Source organism: Mobula birostris, chromosome 16 (genome assembly GCF_030028105.1).
Source record: "Mobula birostris isolate sMobBir1 chromosome 16, sMobBir1.hap1, whole genome shotgun sequence".
NCBI classification, from domain to species: Eukaryota; Metazoa; Chordata; class Chondrichthyes; order Myliobatiformes; family Myliobatidae; genus Mobula; species Mobula birostris.
In genome coordinates this window covers 24,491,335-24,513,470 of record NC_092385.1, presented here as the reverse complement: position 1 = coordinate 24,513,470, position 22,136 = coordinate 24,491,335, and the positions used below count along the sequence as shown (strand labels likewise).

Below are 22,136 nucleotides of genomic sequence, written 5' to 3'. Positions count from 1 at the left end.
AGGTATATTGGGCAAAAGGCAAGACAAAGGGACTTAGGTGGGCAGCTTGGTTGGCATAGATGAGTTGGGCTAAATGGCATTATAACTCTTTGCCTTGACTATTTCTCCATATGCCTTTCTATTTTTTTTCTCTTTTTTAAAACCTACTTTTGCATCTGATTCTGGAAAGCTATCTTGAATTTCCTCTAAACCTTTTCTACTCCAAGGACAATAAATTTAATCTCTCTGGGCTGTTCATGGAAATGTAGGGTAGACATAATGATTCTACTTCTCTTAAAAAGGATTTTCAAAGCAAATAGTCCAGGTTAGGCTGTTTGTATAATCCTCTGAGCCTCAAAAGTTATGTTCCTCAAATGGTTGGCATACAAGAATAGAAATGATCATTTACCTATTTATAACACAGAATGTTTCTTCATGTCTACCTCTTTTTACCCCTCTCACTTTTGATACTCATACCCATATGAAACTAATTGTTATACTTAATTGCCCTGCTTACTCACCTAAATTAGTTCTTCACTCTTGTGCAGATATATCCAATACTGGTAAAAGTTCCATTACTTTATCAAGTGGCCATTGTTGAAATGCATGCCTGGCCATTTAGATCTGAGCTAACTTTGCTCTATCTGTCTTTATGAGATATTCACAAAGGTGCATTTTCAATTGGGTTCCTGGTTCCCAGAAGTAGCCATAGATAATTTGCTTCCTTCCCAGCCCAACCATGGCTGAATTCAGATAACTAGAAGACCAAACATTGGATATAAAAACTTTAGTTTGTACTGTGGCAATGCATTTACTCAGTAAACCGTCAGCTGAGTTATTGATTCAATTTGACAGCTTTCGTACTTTATTTCATTAGTGCGCAGTTTTAATAATTCACCAGATCAATTGGGTGTCATGACTCTGCAAAATAATTTCAATACTTAAGATTTATGAAGAAGGAAATTTACGTTGGAGGTGGCTTGGTGATTAAGAAATAACAGGATTAATATGCAACTTTTTTTTCTCTCTTTCATCAGTGCATTTCCCTTGGGCTGGTCCAATTCGAGCAATCGCCATCACTGTACCACTGGTGATTGTGTCTGCAATTATCACTCTCTTCACAGTTGTCTGCTGTAAGAAACAACAAAGTAAGAAATGTGCTACAGTGATGTAAAAACAAAAATCTATTCCGTCACTAACGAGGTCTCCTTGTCACATATAGTACTGTGCAAACGTCTTAGGCACACGTAAAAAAAAATCTGTGAAGTGAAGATGCTTTCAAAAATAATGAAATGAACAGTTTCTAAATATCAAAAAAATTACAAAGAACAGTAAATAGTAAAAAAAAACCCTAGATCCAATTAATATTTGGTGTGACCATCCTTTGTCTTTAAAATTGCATCAATTCTCTTAGGTACATTGTCGTGCAGTTTTAAAAGAAAATCAGCTGGTAGGTTGTCCCAAGCATTTTGGAGAGCCTGCCACAGTTCTTCTGCAGACTTGGACTTGTCTCTCCAGATAATCCAAGCCAGCCTTGATGATGTTGATATCAGGGCTCTGTGGAGGCCATAACCATGTGAAACTATATATAAAATTTTAAAAAATCAAGGGTGCCTGAGACTTCTGCAGAGTACTGTGTCATGATTTTTACTTGTGGATATTGTTGTGATGGGGGTGGGGAGAGAGTTATCGGACTGTTTGAAGACAGATTGTCCCTTTCTGTTTTATTTTGCATGAAGCTGAGAGGGGTGAAATGAAAGTAACTTTAAATAATACACGCAAAATACTGGAGAAACTCAGCAGGCCGGACAGCATTTATGAAAAAGAGTAACCAGTTTCTGTGAAACATCAACTCTTTACTCTTTTCCATAGATGCAGCCTGGCCTGCTGAGTTCCTCCAGCATTTTGTGTGTATTACTTTGATTTTCAGCACCTGCAGGATGTCTTGTTTGTAGCTTTTGAATATCTTTTCTTTTCGGCCAGCTGCCTAAGTGGTGTAATAGTCGAGCGCTAAGCCCCAGTTTCTGTTGGAGCAGGAAAATAAACAAAGATGTGAATCTAGAAAATAAATGATGCTGAAGGATAACTTCTGAAACCCAAGAGTGCTTTTCACCTTTACCGGGGTGACACTCTGGTGCCTGATTATTGTAGAATCTGTTTTCTTTTCATGTGAAATTAGTTGAACAAATTTGATGATCTAAAAGGACAGGTAATCCCACTAACTCCCCCCCCCCCTTTAGAATCCTGATGACGAAATGGAGAATAACATCCTCTGTGATGTTGAGATCAGGACTCTGTGGAGGCCATCTGAAGCCAGAGTGCCTAGAAATCCCAATTCTTTGATCTTGTCAGTTGAGACAACTCAGTTATAACAGTTGTACTGTTAGTAGAAGTCATCTATAGTGATTAGACTGACTCAAAGACATGCATATCTTGCTATTAGATAGAAACAGTAATGAATTATAGCAGGGCAAACACCACCCAGTTTTAACATGGTCCACCTTTTGAGGAATATAAGATAAAAGGACCCAGCAGAAAAGCACTTGAGCTTCCCAAGTCACAAGGGGATTATATTGCTGCCATTTTGATGTTGATATCATGTATAAGCAAGTGCGAGTTGCTCTGATTTTTGTTCTCAAAAACACTTGCTGGAAAGAAAGTATCTCAAACACTCTTGAGTAAACTTTACTCTTTTTCCTCAAAATTTCTTTCCTCTTATAGATAAATGGATAAAATAGATGGCATACTGTATTTCCCCCCCCACCCCCCAGCAGCAACCAGAAGCAGACGCGCTAGTCAAGTTCTAATGAGGTCTAAGAAGGAGCAAATTAAATTCATCTGTTCAAAATAGCACTGCTTGGTGGGGGGGAGTAATAGCCAAAAACTGCCTGCTCTTTTACATTCATATAAACAGGCAGATGATAGTGTGAATAAACGTCTCCTCAGAATGGTGAGACCTCCAATAATACAGCTTTTCCTCGGTATTGTACTGAAGTCCCTCTTTAAATTCAATGTCTAACTCCTAGAATGGAGCTTGAACTCAAAAAGGTGAAATATTCGCACTGCCTTCAAAAAGTAGGCTTTACCAAATGTACCGAATCATGCTGAACTAACCCCTCTGATCCAAAAACAGATGTCGGAAATCTGAAATAAAACAGGAAATGCTGGAAATCCTTAGCTGGCTAGAAGCATCGGGAGATTGAAACCAATTTAATGTTCTACGTTAGAAACCAATAAAACACAGATGATAGAAATCCGAAAATGCTGGAAACACTCAAGAGTGTCAGGTAGCATCTGCTGAAGAGAACACTACCTGATTCTCTTCATTTTCCCTTCCACAGATGGTACCAACCTGTTAAGTACTATACTGGCATTTGTGGTTGTACTTCTACCTCCCTCTGTAGATTTTGTAATGAGAATCTGTCAAAAATGCATAAAGCCTGCTGCCTTCATCTATAAAAACGTTCCTTTTTACGATTAAGACATAAATTTATTTCTTCAGAGTCAAATCTGTATCTTTATTCACTAGACATTGGATTAGCCAAAAAGTGGATTTGAAGTTTAGGAGGGTAAAGAGATAGGTATGCATTGATTAGTTTGCATGTGGACGCATGGAGCAATTTTAAGTCAGGAATCTGTTTTATTTGCTGAAATAAGAACGTTGGCAGGCAAGTAACCCTAGCACTTAAGGGATTGCTAGATCATTAAAAGAACATGGAAGCTTGGAAATTAAGTGACAAAGGACAAGTGTGAAAATGATCCTGTACAGAGTTACTGGGAGAAAAATTAAGTTAGTTTGAAGTTATAATAAAATGTCCAGAATGTTTATTCCATTTACAAAATCCCAGTAAAATGGTGTGGCAAATTTCACAATTATCTCATCTTTGCAGCTCTGGTTCTTAATATTTTGTTGTGGGGTTGGCCATAATTTCTGCCTTCTTATTTCAGATAGAATGGTTACGTAGATATAAATTTTGCATGCAAGCTTTTCAAAGAGTTAATAGAAATGACAGTGTCTTCCCTCACTGTGAATTAGATTACCGATCCACTGGAGAGCCAAGCTGGAACAAAAGCTTTTAGCCTATTTATAGAGTGAAAAAAATTGGTATCAGTATGATGTCTATGACACTAATGTAACTTTGTCTGGCAATAGATTAAAAATGAATTTTTTGGAAAATATATATTGTTCTTTAACAGGAATCTTTGAGTCTTTATCGTAAAATTATATAAGATAGAAAAGATTATTTCCAATACTTCATATTGCTCATCCCATGCCATGAATTCAATCTGTTCTTCAATGAATGCCCAAGCAAAGCTCCCATACTAATCTTAAAGTCTTTGAATTGATTAAGCTGTCGGCAGGTTTATTTTGTTCATGTTCTGGTACATCACATCATCATTAGGCATTGACAACTATGAAGCAGTCAGTACTTTCATCGTGATCCTGGAACTGCTTTGATTTGAGCTGCTCAAATAATTTTTTTCCCTTTCTTTTTATAGGTCCAGTATATTCGGAACTGGATGAAGAGAATTCAGAGTCATCGCCGTCTCCACGGTCTAGGCCAAAGGTTTTCATTTGTTATTCTAGTAAAGACTGCCAGAAACACCTCAGTGTGGTTCAGTGCTTTGCATTCTTCCTACAAGACTTCTGTGGCTGTGAGGTAACTCTTTATGCAAAGTACTTGAAAACCCTTGGCATGAGTTTCAGTATGTAAAGTGCGAAAATCATTGCAAATCCGCTACACTTTATTCAAAGGAGATGTTTTAATCCAGATTACTGGTGTATTGACAATATTTTATCATGCTAACATGTTTAGAAACTAAAAGATTTTAAATATATTTGGAAACGTTTTATTTCATCTTGATTGAATGAGGGGTAGATATTTTCTAGACAGAAACTTATGAGTAACAAGAGAACAGTTTTATTTTGAATAACTTGTGTGAAACGGTAATTCGTGTCTTTGTTACTTCTTGACTCAAAAAATTCCAAAGCTCTCCTGTCTATCTTACAAGCAAGATAAATTTAAGTTCACCCAAAACTCTGCTGCTCCCGACCTAAACGAAGTTCTTTTTCACCATCAACCCTGTACTCATTGATCTCCTTTGACTCTTTGTGTCGTTTGTGACGTTTATATTCCTGTAAAGTAACTTTGGCCAAATTACCATATTAAAGGCAAATATATAAAAAGGAGTTACCCTGTTTGATATGTGCACCTACACATCTAATATTAATTTAGCAGCATACACTTATTTTTCCCATATGAATTTATAGTCACTTATACCAGTTGAATTAAAGCACACCTGCCGCACCGTCCACTGTTTAATGTTTTTCAACAAAGTACACCATTGTATTGCATTTGTAAGAAAATTATATTATACCCTGATTCCATCAGCAAACTATTTGAGATCAAAATTGTTGAAATATCAGTTTGTGCTTGCATTAAAACTGCTGAACTTAAAAAAAAAGTGAAGATTTAAGTGCTCGCTGACAGCGATTACTGATTTTGAAGTCTAACCTTTTTGGTATTTTTAGTTTCACTTTATGAAGAGGCTTATATGTGAAGCTCCCTTTGAGGGGAACTATATGTAGTTATAGACAATAGGTGCAGGAGTAGGCCATTCAGCCCTTTGAGTCAGCACCACCATTCACTGTGATCATGGCTGATCATCCACAATCAGTACCCCGTTCCTGCCTTCTCCCCATATTCCTTCACTCCGCTATCATTAAAAGCTCTATCTAACTCTTTCTTGAAAGCATCCAGAAAATTGACCTCCACTGCCTTCTGAGGCAGAGCATTCCACAGATCCACGACTCTCTGGGTGAAGAAGTTTTTCCTCAACTCCGTTCTAAATGGCCTACCCCTTAATCTTAAACTGTGGCCTCTGGTTCTGGACTCTCCCAATATCGGGAACATGTTTCCTGCCTCCAGCATGTCCAATCCCTTAATAATCATATGTTTCAATCGCATCCCCTCTCATCCTTCTAAATTCCAGTTTATACATGCCCAGTCGCTCCAATCTTTCAGCATATGATAGTCCCGCCATCCCAGGAATTAACCTCATGAACCTATGCGGCACTCCCTCTATCACAAGAGTGTCCTTCCTCAAATTTGGAGACCAAAACTGCACACAATACTCCAGGTGTGGTCTCACCAGGACCCTGTACAACTGCAGGATGCCTTTGCTCCTATACTCAACTCCCCTTGTTATGAAGGCCAACATGCCATTAACTTTCTTCACTGCCTGCTGTACCTGCATGCTTACTTTCAGTGACTGATGAACAAGGACACCTAGATCTCGTTGCACGTCTCCTTTTCCTAACTTGACACCATTCAGATAGTAATCTGCCTTCCTGTTCTTGCCATCAAAGTGGATAACCTCACATTTATCCACATTAAACTGCATCTGCCATGCACCTGCCCACTCACCCAACCTGTCCAAGTCACCCTGCATTCTCATAACATCCTCCTCACGTTTCACACTGCCACCCAGCTTTGTGTCATCTGCAAATTTGCTAATGTTACTTTTAATCCCTTCATCTAAATCATTAATGTATGTTGTAAATAGCTGCGGTCCCAGCACCGAGCCTTGCGATACCCCACTAGTCACTGCCTGCCATTCTGAAAGGGACCTGTTAATCCCTACTCTTTGTTTCCTGTCTGCCAACCAATTTTCTATCCATATCAGTACCCTACCCCCAATACCATGTGCTCCAATTTTGCCCACTAATCTCCTATGTGGGCCCTTATCAAAAGTTTTCTGAAAGTCCAGGTACACTACATCCACTGGCTCTCCCTTGTCCATTTTCATAGTTACATCCTCAAAAAATTCCAGAAGATTAGTCAAGCATGATTTCCCCTTCATAAATCCTTGCTGACTCGGACCAATCCTGTTACTGCTATCCAAATGTGCCGCTATTTCATCTTTTATAATTGACTCCAGCATCTTCCCCACCACTGGTGTCAGGCTAACTGGTCTATAATCCTCTGTTTTCTCTCTCCCTCCTTTCTTAAAAAGTGGGATAACATTAGCTACCCTCCAATCCACAGGAACTGATCGTGAATCTATAGAACATTGGAAAATGATTACCAATGTATCCATGATTTCTAGAGCCACCTGCTTAAGTACCCTGGGATGTAGACCATCGGGCCCTGGGGATTTATCAGCCTTCAGTTTCTCCGTTACCCTAGGTCCTCTGGCCACTATTACATCTGGGAGATTGTGTCTTCCCTAGTGAAGACAGATCCAAAGTACCTGTTCAACTCGTCTGCCATTTCTTTGTTCCCAATAATAAATTCACCCGTTTCTGTCTTCAAGGGCCCACTTTGGTCTTAACTAATTTTTTCCTCTTCACATACCTAAAGAAGCTTTTACTATCCTCCTTTATATTCTTGGCTAGCTTACCTTTTCACCTCATCTTTTCTCCCCGTATTGCCTTTTTAGTTATCTTCTGTTGCTCTTTAAAAGTTTCCCAGTCCTCTGGCTTCCTGCTCATCTTTGCTATGTTATACTTCTTCTCTTTTATTCTTATACTGCCCTTGACTTCCCTTGTCGGCCACGGTCGCCCCTTACTCCCCTTAGAATCTTTCTTCCTCTTTGGAATGAACTGATCCTGCACCTTCTGTATTATTCCCAGTTTACTACTTTTTCAATCAAATGTTTGTTTAAAATAAATCCAAAATTTTCACCTTTCAGTTTTTGGACCAAGTACAAAAACACATTGTGATGTCAACAAAATGTGTACAGATGACAGTTTTTGCGCAAGAAAGCTGAAAACCATAAATCCTTGGCAGACTGAAGGAAGATTTTCTCTCCATATCTTTTTGATTTATGTTCAATCTAGTATGAGGGCTCTCCGTCTTCAAGTTTAATTGTAGGTTTGAACATCTGTTAGCCTGCTATTACTTGTCTGTGTCTCTATCGTAATCATTTAGCCTTGGATGATATTTGTACAATCTGCTTGGGGAAGAGGTACTGCCAATTTTAATTGCACACTTATCTCAGGAACTGAGGCATAACTGATTGGTGAAGCTGAAGCCTGAATCCACAAATCTGTGAACTTAACACAGTGTTCCTAAGTGTTGATCTTTCAAAAAGAAGGTAATAAGGTTTCTAGTTTTCCAAATTGCTGTCATTTTCTCTGCACGTGCCAGCATTTAATGATGTCACATTTGTGCACTGTAGCTTTTCACTCGTGTTTATTTTTTTTATACATAAGGTAACTTCGCTCTTAGGCAGAGTATTTACCCGCAATCCATTTTCTTAAGACAGCTAATATAAGTTCTCTTTTATATCAAGTGTCAGTAAGCATTAGAGTAAAAGGAAGAAGTTTCATCTGACTTTACTCAGTGAATGGACAGAGGTTAGAACCTACAATTAAATTTAAACATATTTGTAACAGGCATTGAGTGCAGTCTGAAACTAATTTTGGAGAAAATTTAAAATGGTCTCTTTCATTTTGTAAAATTCGCTTGCTAAAAGGACTGGACGATCAGCACAAATGGGGTACTTTGTCAAAATGACAGTATTGCAATATTTGGTAATAATCTTACTGCTCTTAAATAGGTTGCATTGGATTTATGGGAAAAACTGGAAATCTGCAAGGAGGGGCAAATGGACTGGCTCAGTCAACAGATCATGGAATCCCATTACATCATTGTTATTTGCTCAAAGGGAATGAAGTTCTTTGTTGAAAAGAAGCAACACAAACGTAATGGCGGTTCTAGAGATGGTGGGCAAGAGCTTTTTGTTGCCGCTGTTTCCATGATAGCGGAGAGACTTCGGCAAGCACGACTACATTCAGGCAACCCCTCCAAATTCATAGCGGTCTACTTTGACTACTCCTGTGAAGCAGACATTCCTGGCATCCTAGACTTGGCATGCAAATACAAGCTGATGGATCATTTCCCTCAGCTTTATTCCCACTTACATGCTCGAGATCACAGCCACCCAGAACAGGACACGTGTGTAGTGAACATTCGTAAAAGCAACTACTTCAGAACAAAATCTGGCCGTTCTCTATACATAGCCATATCTAATATGAAGCAACTTATTGAGCAAGAGCCTAACTGGTTTGAGAAGCAGCTGGCGCCAGGCCTACCTCTACTCCCTCGTCACCAAGGGCCAATTAGAGCTGATTCTGGACTCGTTCTGAATGAGGTAGTTTTTAAACAGCAGGTAACTGACCATGACTTCCGTTTGAAAACTATTACCGCCATCACTCCAGTTAACACAGTGTCTTATTCAATAATTCAGCATTTGAGCACTGCTGAGGATGCGGACAATTCCGACCATCAAGATGTCGGTTCTTTGCTGAGACCTACACCACGGATGGCGGCAGCTGTAAACCTCTCAGAAATGCCCCGTGACTCTGGAATATATGACTCTTCCATTCCTTCGTCGGAACTCTCACTGCCTTTAATGGATGGTCTATCTTCAGACCAAGCAGAAACTGGCTCCATTGCAGACAGTGTCTCCTCATCCTCGGGGTTAGGTAAGATATCTTAAAGGTACCAAGCACCAACAGTAAGTATGATAGCTGGTACTAACATTTAGGCCTTGGCTTAAAAAATGCATTTCATATAGATTTGAGTATTGTAAGAAATAATTTTAGGCATCCAATCAATTTCCTAGCATATTGAAGTTTATATTAACATGTTATCCTTTAGTTTGAATTTCATTGTAGCCATTTATTATTCTTAGTAATATATTTAAAATGTAAAAAGCATTAATTAGAAATGTGCTGCAAATGAATTATTTGAACGCAATGCAGACAGCAGTATGTAGACATCATAAGTGCAGAATGGACTAAAACGCAATGCTGGAAATAGTTGGTCAACATCTATGGAGAAATGGTCAGTATTTCAGATAGCTGACCTTTCATCAGAATGAGCAAAAGTTAGAAAATATTTTAAAGTGCTGTGAAAAGAAAGGGTGAAGATGAAGAGAGACGGATTTACAGAGATTATTGCCATCTGAGAGAAGGTGACACAGGCCTGTAAATTATCGCTTATCTGTCAGGAGAAGCTGTTAAGAAGAAGGAGGTGAGTACATAGGAGAGAGTAGTAGTCCTGGAACTGTGACACGCAAATTACCGCAGCTGCTGGAAATTACCGCAAAGCACTTTGCCAGCAGATATGTAGCATCTGCAGAGAGGGATAAAATGGAGTTAATGTTACAGGTTGATAGCTTTTTACTGAAATTGACCAATTCAGATACAGACTGGAAAAGCTGGTATCCTGAAATTGTCAAATTCATCGTTGAGTTCTGAGGACTCTAATTTCTGTAGATGGACGATGAGATGTTGTTCATTGCTTACATTGGGTTTCCTTACAAAAGTGTACGAATTTGATGTCTATGAAGATTATCTTCAGTCACCATCCCACTCTTTCTCTGACCTCTGTCCTTGCCATCTTCCACTATTCCAATGAAATCCAATGAAAGTCTGAGGGGCATCTTCCAATTAGGCATGTTAGAATCCACAGTCATAGTGAATTAGATATCCTGCTCTTTCTAGAAAATTCTGATACAAGGCCAAGCGACGGTGCTGTTGCTAGAGGAGGAACTGTTTCACAGCCCCACTGACTTGGGTTCATTCCTGGCCTCTGGTGCTCTCTGCATAGAGTTTGCAAGTTCTCATGTGACAGAATGGGTTTTTCCAAGATACTTCTGTCTGCTCTCACTTCCTAAAGCATATTGATTGGTAGTTGCTTTAGTTTGCTTCTTTAGTACTGGAAAGTAGTATAGTCTGGGGGTGGGAAGAGTTGATGGGATTGTGGGAAGAATAGACTCAATAAATTACTGGAATGATTCCCTTCTGTGTCATAAATACCTATGGGGAAATAGGCCCATCACCGTATAACATTAACTCCCATTTCTTTTCAATATGCATATGCTGCCTAATCTGGGTATTTCCAGCAATCTCATTTAGTTCAAAGTTTTTGCATCTGCCATGTTCTGCATTTCACAATTCTAGCTCTTTTTTTTATTCCTCTGTCTCTTCTGATTTCATTCCTCTCGCACTGTTTCCACTTCCTCCAAAGATCAGCTGCACTTTAACAAGTCTTTGTCACTCTCTCTGTCAACACTACCACCACCTGTCTCAGTCTGTTTCTCTTGCTCTGCACCCTATCAATGACGTTCTCTTTGATTTCTCCACCTTCTGATTTCTCTACCTTCTGATTTTTCTGCAACCCTTAAACACATTTCCTTTGCTAGCCTTCCCTGACGAAGGGTTTTACATTTGTCCTGTTTCCTTCTCTACTGATGGAGCCTGATGTGTTGAGTATTTCCAGCATTTTTTCTTTTTAGTTGAGATTCCATTTGTGCTTTTCAGTAGAGAATAAACTGTTCGTTTATCAGGAAACTAATATCGGCCATCATGGCCCATACATTGAATCAAATAGATAAATAAGTCAGTTTGCTTAGCACTCTAAGCCTTAATTACGTTTGTGATTTTATCATCCACAAAATGCTGGTAGAACACAGCAGGCTAGGCATCATATATAGGAAGAAGTACAGTCAATGTTTTGGGCCGAGACCCTTCGTCAGGACTGACTGAAAGGATAGTAAGAGATTTGAGAGGGGGAGGGGGAGATCCGAAATGATAGGTCTCGGCCCGAAACGTCGACTGTACTTCTTCCTATAGTCTCCTATCATTTTGGATCTCCCCCTCCCCCTCCCACTTGCAAATCTCTTACTATCTCTTCTTTCAGTTGGTCCTGACGATGGGTCTCGGCCTGAAATGTTGACTGTATTTCTTCCTATGGATGCTGCCTGGCCTGCTGTATTCAACCAGCATTTTGTGTGTGTTGCTTGAATTTCCAGCATCTGCAGATTTCCTCATGTTTATGATTTTATCATTATGTGGTACTAGGAAATTTAAATTCAATTGAACTTTTTAAAATCTTTACATGAGCAAACCTTATTTAACCGACTAAGGCTACGTCCACACTATGCCGGATAATTTTGAAAACGCCGGTTTCGAGTAAAACTGATGGGCGTCCACACTAAGCGTTTTTCAAAATATCTCCGTCTACGTTAGGCAGATATTTGGGCGAATCTCCTCCTACTGGGCATGCGCAGGACACACAGAAAACAAGTGAAGAGGAAACAGTATACTTAGTGCGCGTTGGTCCAGTTACAGAGTAGAGAATTTCTCTTGGCTCTCGCTTAGGAGGACTTAAAACTAAAAAAAACAAATACTGGAGCGTATGGAGGCAACCGACAGGGAGTTCACGGACAGTATGACCCGGCTGACGACGAACATTGAAAAACTGACTAACTATGTTGCATTAATAAAGCGCCTTGTTAAATGTATAAAACGTCTGCATCAGTGTTATCTTGTATTTCGATACAATGTTACATTAGGCTGTTACACATCTATTGTCAGAGAAGTACTTGCATAAATAGGTAAATCACCTTCATACAAGCAAGGACAGAAAACAGGGCAAAGTGAGTATAATTTATTCAGTAAGCTATGGGTCAAAGTATTTGGTGAGTACATTTCTAACCCTTCTGGCTTCAGTCTCATTGCCGTTTGTTCTGAAATTGTTAGGTGGTTGCGTTCAAGAAAACAACAAACATCTGTTCCGGCACGTCATGACAGCATTTTTAAATAGTCAAAAAAGCTCACTTTACAATTTACTCTCTCACGCCGTTCACACCGACTGTGCGTTATAACAGCCGTACGGCAGTGCTTGCGCAGTACCAAGCAGAAGCAGAAAAAAGCATTGTTGTTGTGGTGTTGTCATGACAGCGTTTTTAAATCTCTCCGTTTACCCCGTACACACTACGCTGGATATTAAGCGTTTTCAGATTTATTCACTCTGGAGAGTGTTTTCGAAAATCTCCGTTTTCGGGGGCTGAAAACGCCTTTTCTGTGTGGACGGGAGGTCAAAACGAAGAGAAAAAGCTTCGTTTTCAAAATTATCCGGCGTAGTGTGGACGTACCCTGAGAGAATGTTTCCACAATTATTGTATTGTTTGATTTATCATGTACACTGCCTGATTCTCATCTCCATATGAAAAGCTGTGATAAGCATCTCCCTCTAGTTGAGGAGCAACCAATCAGCTGATGGCAGTGCGTAGAATGAGCTACCTTTCAGTCAGGTCTGTGTTCAAAATTTAAAAAGGGAGAGCTTCGCGGCAATTTCTCTGAGATGAGAAATGACGAATCAATGAGAGGGATTCATTAGGAAGGGACAATAAAAATAACTTGAGCAAACTGAGCGGGTCTTCTTTTGAGTGTGCCAGTGTTTAGAGTGGCTTTAGCTCATCAGGCTTGGGCAAGGTTAAGTATTTGCCAAGTTTCTCTTTCTGTTCCTATTTGTTCATCCTTATCTGTTAGGGCAGTGGTCCCCAACCACTGGGCCGCGAGGAAACAATATGATTTGGCAATATGAAATGGTATGAGTCAGCTGCACCTTTCCTCATTCCCTGTCATGCACTGTTGAACTTGAACACCCTTCCCCACCCCCGTCGGCCGGTCCACAAGAATATCGTCAATATTAAACCTGTCCACGGTGCAAAAAAGGTTGGGGATCCCTGTGTTAGGGCATTGTGGTGTCACGAGAATAGCTCCAGGGGCAGTGTTTTGTACTGTGTGTGTGATGTGAGAAGTCTGGAAGACCTCAAGTCTTCCAGTTAAACACATCAGCACCAGGGGTGCTGAGTTGCAGCTCCTGTGAGAACGGGAGAAAGAGGAGCTGATAGATAAGGAGGTAGTCACTCCTAGATTACAGGAGAGAGGTAACTGGGTGAACCAGGAGAAGGAGAGGACTTACACCTGTGGGCATTCCCCTCAATAATAAGTGTGCTAGGTACTATTGAAGGGGAACGGCCTACCAGAACTCTCTCACTGAGTCTGGTGCTGTGGCTCAGAAGAGAAGAGTGGTGAAGAGGACTGTAGTGTTGATAGAAGATTCCATAGTTGGAGGAACAGAGACAAGATTCTGTGGGTGTGGTTGAGCCAACCGGATGGTATGTTGCCTCCCAGGTGCTAGGGTCAGGGAAGTCTTGGATCGGGTCTGTGGCATTCTCAAGGGTGAGGGTGAAACCAGAAGTCTTGGTACATACTGGCACCAATAACATAGGTAGACAAGATCCTGAAGAGGGATTTTGGGGAGCTAGGTAGAAAGCTGAGAAACAGGATCTCTAGGGTAGTAATCTCTAGATTGCTGCCTGTGCCATACCCCAGTGAGGGTAAGAATAGACTGAAATAGGTGATTGTGTGGCTGAGGAACTGGTGCAGGGGGCAGGGGTTCAGATTTATGGATCATTGGGATCTCTCCTGGGGAATGTACGACCTGTACTGCAGGGACGGGCTACACCTGAATCCAAGGGGGTTCAATATCCTTGCGGGCAGTTTGGCTAGAGTTTGTTCAGGAGGGTTTAAGCTAATTTGGCAGGGGGATGGGAACCAGAGTGACAGTGCTGAAGATGAGGTAGTTGGTTTACAAACAGAGGCAGTGTTTAGTAAGACCCCTAACAAGGAGAGACTGATGATGGGGCAAAATTGCAGTCAACAGGTGAGTTGCAATGTAAAAGGTGTAGAAAATCGAAAAGGGTGAATACAGGACTGAAGATGTTATATTTGAATGTGTGCAGTATACTAAATAACTTGCAGCACAGTTACAGTTTGGTACGTATGATGTTGTAGGCATCACTGAAGCATGGCAGATTATAGCTGGGAGCTTAATGTCCAAGAATACACATTATAAGGAAAGTGAAGGCAGGATGGCAGAGGGGGTGGTGTGGCTCTGTTGGTAATCAATCATTGTAAAGAGGTGAGATGGGGTTACAAGGTGCTGAATTGTTATGGATAAAGCTAAGGAACTGCAACGGTAAAAAGACCCTGATGGGAGTTGTATACAGACCCCCAAATAGTAGTCAGGATGTGGTCTACAAATGACAATAGGAGGCAGAAAATCCATGCCAAAAGGGCAATGTTACAATAGAATGGGGGTAGATTGGGAAAATCAGGGTGGTACTGGATTCTAAGAGAATTTCTAGAATGCCTACGAGATGGCTTTTTACAGCAACTTGTGGTTGAGCCCACTAATGGATTAGCTATTCTGAATTGGGTGTTATTCAATGGGAGCTTTAGGTAAAGGAACACTTAGGGTAAAGTGATCATAATATGATCAATTTCACCATGAACTAAACTCAGATGTATCAGTCTTGTCGTGGAGTAAAGGGGATAACAGAGGCATGAGGGGGGAGTTGGCCAGAATTGATTAGGAAGGAACACTGGCAGGATGATGACATAGCAGCAATAGCTGGAATTTCTGGAAGCAATTCGGAAAGCACAAGATGTAAACATCCCAAAGAGGAAGAGGTATTCGAAAGACAAGATGACACAGCTGTGGCTAATGAGGAGTCGAAGCCAACATTAAAGCCAACGAGAGGGCATATAATAGAGCAAGAATTAGTGGGAAGTTAGAGGATTGGGAAGCTTTTTAAAAACCTACAGAAGGCAACTAAAAAAGTTATTAAGAAGGCAAAGATAAAATACAAAAGTAAGCTAGCCAATAATATTGAAGAGCATACCAAAAAAGTTTCTTTAGATACATAGTGTGAAAGAGACGCAAGAGTTGAAATGTCACTGGAGGGGTAGTAATTAGAGATAAGTAAATAGCAGGAGAACTGAATAAGTACTTTGCATCAGTTTTCACTCTAGAAGACACCAGCAGTACGCTGGAAGTTCGAGAGTGTAAGCAGACAGAAGTCTGTGAAGTTGCCATTACTAGAGAGAAGGTTGTCAGGAAACTGAAAGGTCTGAGGATAATCACCTGGGCCAGATAACCTACGCCCTAGTGTTCTGAAAGAGGTAGCTGAATAGATCATGGAGGCATTAATATTGATCTTTCAAGAATCAATGGATTCTGGAATGCTTCAGGAAGACTGGAAAATTGCAAATGTCACTACACTCTTCAAGAAGGGAGAAAGGCAAAAGAAAGGAAACTATTGGCTAGTTAGTCTGACCTCAGCAATTGAGAAGATGTTGGAGACTATTATTAAGGATGTGGTTTTGGTCTACTTGGAGGCACGTGATAAAGTAGACCGTATTCAGTATGGTTTTTTCAAGGTAAAATCTTGCCTGAGAAATCTGTTGGAATTCTTTGAAGAAATACAAGCAGGATAGACAAAGGAGAATTGGTTGACATTGTGTACTTGGACTTCTGGAAGGCTTGTCACAAAGTGCCACACATGAGGCTGCTTAACAAGTTACGATCCATGGTATTACAGGAAAGATTCCAGCACAGATGAAGCAGTGGCCAATTGGCAGGAGGCAAAGAATAGGAATAAAGGGAACCTTTTCTGGTTGGCTTCTGGTGACTACTGGTGTTCCACAGAAGACTGTATTGGGACTGCATCTTTTTACGTTAAAAGTCAATGATTTGGATAACAGAATTTTGATGACTTTGCTGCAGTATTGGAAATGTATAGTCGTGCAGTTTGGTAAAAGAAATTAAAGGGTTGACTATTTTCTAAATGGAGAGAAAATACAAAAATCTAAGGTGCAAAGGGACTTGGGAGTCATTGTGCAGGATTCCCTCAAGTTAATTTACAGGTTAAGTCTGTGGTGAGGAAGGCAAGTGTTAGCATTCATTTCAAGAGGACTAGAATATGAAAGCAAGGATGTAATGTTGAGACTTTATAAAGCACTGGTGAGGCCTCTCTTTGGGCTTTGGGCCCCTTAGAAAGGATGTGCTAAAACTAGAGAGGATTGAAAGGAGATTCACGAAAATGATTCCAGGATTGAATGGCATGTCATATGAAGAGTGTTTGATGGCTCTAGGCCTGTATTCACTTGAAATCAGAAGAATGAGGGGTGAACTAATTAAAACTTATTGATTTGTGAAAGGCGATAGAGTGGTCTTTGACTCTCCCACCATGGGAAACATCTTCTCCACATCCAGAGGACACAGCCTCAGAATAGAGGGATGTCCTTTTAGAACAGAGATGAGCTGGAACTTCTTTAGCCAGAGAGTGGTGAATCTGTGAAATTCATTGCCACAGGCAGCTGTGGAGCCTAAGTCTTTATGCATATTTAGGGCAGAGGTTGATAGTTTTTTGATTGGTCAGGGCATGAAGGGAAATAGGGAGAAGGTAGGAGATTGAGGCTGAGGGAAAAAAAAAAATGGATCAACCACAATGAAATGGCAGAGCAGATTAGTTGGGGCAAATGGCCAATTTCTGCTCCTATGTCTTGTGGTTTCTACCATAGTAAGAAAGAAGGCAGTATTTGTCCGACGCAGGCTTCCGAAAGTATCTGTCCTACCAATCGTTATTTTTGGTATGGTTGTGCAACAGCTTTCCACGACCTTAAGAGGGTGCAGTTGTATCAAAATGTGAGAACCATGTGGAAAAGGTTTATGTTTGCCGTTTCATCCCAACATAGAAACTTTTGCTTTATCATGAATAAACTAAAAAGAAACTTTATAATAAAACACTTAAGTATTCAGATGGATGGTGTATTATAACTAATTGGCCATTGAAGATCAACCAATCTTCATGTTTTAGTTTGAAAATATGTAAATGAAATGGAATTGCATTTTAAAAAATCATTGATAATTAATTGCCATCAATTATTAAATTTGAGGCCCTCCGTTGATCATGGTTGTGTCCCAGCTGTCTACAATATGGAGAGCCAGTTGTTGCCCATGCAACAGGCTCCCTTACTCCACACAGCTGATGAATCCAGCAGAGACCGATACAGTCTGGCACCAGTGGTGTTGCAGGAGTTGCTTGTCAGCTTTGAACTCAATGTAGGACTGCCTTTGGCACTCTAGCTCCAGTCTTTTTTTTTGGGTTTACTCCTGAAGCCTTTCCCATGAATGGGTATAGCTGCAAGGTAGCAGGGGCGTGAGAACAGGGTTTTCCTTCTTCATGAGCTGCCAACCATGGCCGAAGAGCCCCACCTGCCGGAAGCAACTGGTTTTAAGGCACCAGTAACCACCTTTGCCCCTCTCCTGTCAGTAGAAATGGTTCTGCTGGGCCTGGTAGCTAAGCCACTCATGAAGGCTTGGAAGTGGACTTGGTCATTTAAGGCTATTTAAGATGGACACCTTTGGGAGCATTTAATAGGTAGTGGAAGCCTATCACCACTACCTCCTCCCGGCTAGAACAACCTTAAGGAACTAATTATTAAACATATCACTTTAAATTGGTGATTTCTTTTTGGTTTTACTAAAGAAATCTATGAATGTGTTTTAAAAAAATCCTGTCTAGTGTCTCCTCCACTCCCAGTTATCTGCATTCTACTGTGCAGTTTACTCTCCAACTTTCAATGATTCTGGCAGGAAAGTGCCATTTGATGCCTCACTTTATAAGCTCCGAAAAGTGAGGAAGTTAACATCTTTTTACAAAATAAGCACGTGGATGTGAAAATTAACCATTAATATTTTTCCATTTACCAAGGAACATCTTTTCATTAACTTTATTGTGTTAAGTGCGTATTAAGCTTTGGATGTTCTGTTCATTCAATTTAATAAAGTTCCTGAAATGTTAAGGTCAGATGTTAATTGATTTAAGTTTAGAGTCATAGAATTACACAGCACAGAAACAGGCCCTTCAGCCCAATTTGTCTATACTGACCAAGTTGTCTACCTGAGTCCTATTTACCTGCATTCGGCCCATGTTGCTCTAAACGTTTTCTATCCGTGCATCTAGCTATTTGTCTTTTACACATTTTTAATTGTGTGAATCTCTACATGTGTATGGTGGCTTGTTCTGTATACCCATGGTCCACTATCAGCTTCCTTCTTCTCCAGCCCTTGACCTTCCCCAAGAACCTGGCTTCACCTATCACCTTCCACCTAGCCTCTTCCCCACACCTTTTTTATTCTGGCATCTTCCCCCTTCCTTCTCAGTCCTGAAGATGGGTCATGGCCTGAAATGGTGACTGTTTAATTAATTTCCACAGATACTGCCTGACCTGCTGTGTTCTTCCAGCAATTTGTGTGTGTTGCTTGGATTTCCAGCATCTACAGACTTTCTTCTGTTTATTATTTCTATATACCTATTAATCCCCTATGATAAAAAAAATTGCCCTATGAGCCCCTTTTTAAATACAAACATTTGTATTTTCCCTTTCACCTTAAAGCTAGTTTTAGACTCAAAATGTCTGTGACTAAAACTTAAATCTATTAACATCTGATTTTACCATTTCAAGAACCTTATTATGTGGAATGAACATAACATCTAAGGTATAAATCAATACATACTATAATAATGTTAACTATTTATGCCACTAAAGATTTTATATACCTCAATAAGGTTACCTAGCTTCCTGTGTAACGGGGGGAGAAAATGTTCCAGCTGTTCCAACCTCTTATAACTCAAACCCTCCATTATATCCTCATGAATCTTTTCTACGCTGACTGTAGCTTAACCACATCTTTCCTATAGCAGGGCAACCAGAACAGCACACAACACTCCAAGTGTGGTCTCACTAACAACTTGTACATTTGTAACAAGGTGCCCCAACTCCTGCACTCAGTACACTGACTGATGACAACAAGCATGCCAAACACCGTCTTCACCATCCTGATTAACCTCGGGGAACTTTGTACCTTTCCCGTAGGGTGTCTCTAAGCTATGGTGTGCTCTCGGACCTTGCCATTTACAGTGCAAGTCCTACTCTATTTAACTTACTCAAGTGCAACGCCTCGTATTTGTCCAAGTTAAATTCCATCTGCCATTCCTTGGCCCACTTCCTCAGCTGCTCGAGGATATGTTAACTTTAAATAACCGTCCTTACTGTCTATGATACAACCAAACCCTGTAATACATTTTGCAGCCCTCCAATCTGAAAAACAATGCTCTATTTCCACCCACTGACTTCTGCCAGGTCAGAAATGTAGAGATGTCACTCCTAGTCCTCCTCGCTCAACCATGTTTATCTTATGGCTATAATATCCCAGTCCCAAATACTAGTCATAATCACACGAGAAGCTGGAAAATCCACTAGGATCATCACCTCAGGATTGCACTGTGCACTCCTTCCCATCCCCACCACCTTATTCTTGCTTCCTCCCACGAGTTGAAGGATCTCGGCCCGAAACGTTTAACTATTTATTCTCCTCACTAGATGCTGCATGACCTGCTGAGTTCTCCAGCATTTTGTGTGTGTTGCCATGTATCATCCATGCCCTGATTTTCTCTGCTTTGCCTATCATACATCTAGCATTAAAATAAATGCAGTTTTGTGTATCATACCTCCCTCTCTCCCAGCCTAGCCTGTAGCTGTCCTATCTACTGAACGTGCTCACTTTAATTTTTATATTATCCTTAACACTTCCATCCGCCACACAATTGCTTAGAACCTCACTTCCCTGCCGGACCAGTTTAAATCCTTCTGTGTAATACCAGCAAATTTCCCTGCCAGTATATTGGTGTCCCTCTAGTTTAGTTGCAACCTGTCCCTCTTCTACACATCCCACTGGTCCTGGAAGAGGGCCTAATGAGAGGACATATTTTTAACCTAACTCCCTAAATTCTCATTGAAGGAGCTCATCTCTCTGCCTATGTTTGGGACCAATAGGGAATATACTCTCTGGCAGCTCACCCTGTTCATACAGAATGCCCTGTCCCACTGAGATACATGCTGAACTTTGGTATCAGGGAGGCAACGTGACAACCTGGAGCCCTTCTTGTAAAAACACCTCTGAGTACGCCTGACTAATGAGTTCTGTATTGCTATTACTCATCCAGACCGCCCTATCCTGAATTATAGCAGAGCTAGTTGTAATGCCACCGCTCGTCCCAGAGAGGCCATTCTCCCAACAGTATCCAAACGATATACGTATTTTGGAGGGAGGCAGCTGCAGGAGATTCCAGTGCTACCTGCCGCCCTCTCCTGGCAGTCACCCATCTACCTGACTGAAGCTCTAGTGTGACCTTCTCCCTAAAACTTTGCTTCAGTGAATCCATTTGCTGCTCCAGCCAATCCATGCCGTCGAAGAAGACCCGCGGCTGGATGCACTGCCTGCAAATGTGGTGCTACAAACTTTGTATTTGTAATGATACAAACGTAGTATTTACAATGGCACATGCTTAATTACAAAGAATCATGATTGGTAAATATGAAGCATTGTAATCTTTATTAGTATTCAAGTCTTATCAAACTTTTTAATCCAAACTAATATTAAAATTTGATATTTTTAACTTTTCATTGCTCGTTTATGCTACAATCAGCAATTCTTGTGCTTAAAAAGTGAAAGCTTTTTTTAAAAAGAAAAGCTTTTCAGATAATCAGATTTCTTCACTAACAAGCTGCACTGCTTTTGAGTTAATGAGACCCTTATGTTATTTTATTGCACATTTCTGAGAAACTACATAAATTCAAATTAAAAAGGTAATTTTTTAAACATATGTACTTTTGCTCTGCAGGTTTACCCCAATTTTTTCTCCACCATCACCACCCCTCGCCTCCCACCCCCAGCCCTTGCCATTTCAGTGAATTCCATTTTCTCAGTCTTAGTTACCCACTATCATATCTTTGATTAGCACAGCTCATTAAGATCTATTCTCTTTGGGGTAATTATTCCCTACAGAACACAGTAGAACTGCCTGCACTGTAAGGATCAATATTGGTTAATGAGTTCTGTGGTTACTAATGAGGGATGGCTGTGAAGCAAAACAAATAAAATATTGTCAGTTATTTAAGTTATTACAATTTAAGAATTGTTTTATATCCTATATAAAACAAAAGCTAAATTATAAAAGGTAAAGTATTAACGTTGGCAAACTTCTTGCTGCCTGCTGACTAATCCTTTCCTTACAATAGTCAAGTTCTAATGTTGAACATTAAGAAAATGAGGTAAGTGTCGTCTTAATGGGAGCATTACATAACCCTGTACTGTTGCTGGGCAACTCACAATAAGAAACTCACTAATACCGTATTTGATAGCGAGAAAGTTTCTAGTGTGTGATATGAAGCCATTCAGCCCTACACATTTGTGCTAGCTCACCGAAACTGTTATCAACTTGGGTCCATTTCACTATTTTTGTATCTTCCATGTACTTCCACAAAAGGTTATTATATCACAACATATTGCGTTCAGTTAGGAATGCAATTTCTTTTTCTTTTAGAGGGGAACCCCGCCCCCCCAAACGCTTAGTACTTTGGGATGCTTTTTGTAAAGGAGGAA

The 22,136-nt window shown here is 40.3% G+C and overlaps 1 protein-coding gene across 2 annotated transcripts in view; it reads left to right on the top strand.

Annotated features, from left to right (window-relative positions):
- il17rd (interleukin 17 receptor D) overlaps window positions 1-22,136 on the top strand; it is a 90,049-nt gene that overhangs the window by 65,072 nt on the left and 2,841 nt on the right. For both annotated transcript variants that reach the window (XM_072280417.1, XM_072280416.1), the window contains 3 exons: window positions 1,017-1,127; window positions 4,480-4,640; window positions 8,545-9,472. In XM_072280417.1, the coding sequence (XP_072136518.1) occupies window positions 1,017-1,127; window positions 4,480-4,640; window positions 8,545-9,472 (1,200 nt within the window). The remainder of the gene's footprint in view (window positions 1-1,016; window positions 1,128-4,479; window positions 4,641-8,544; window positions 9,473-22,136) is intronic.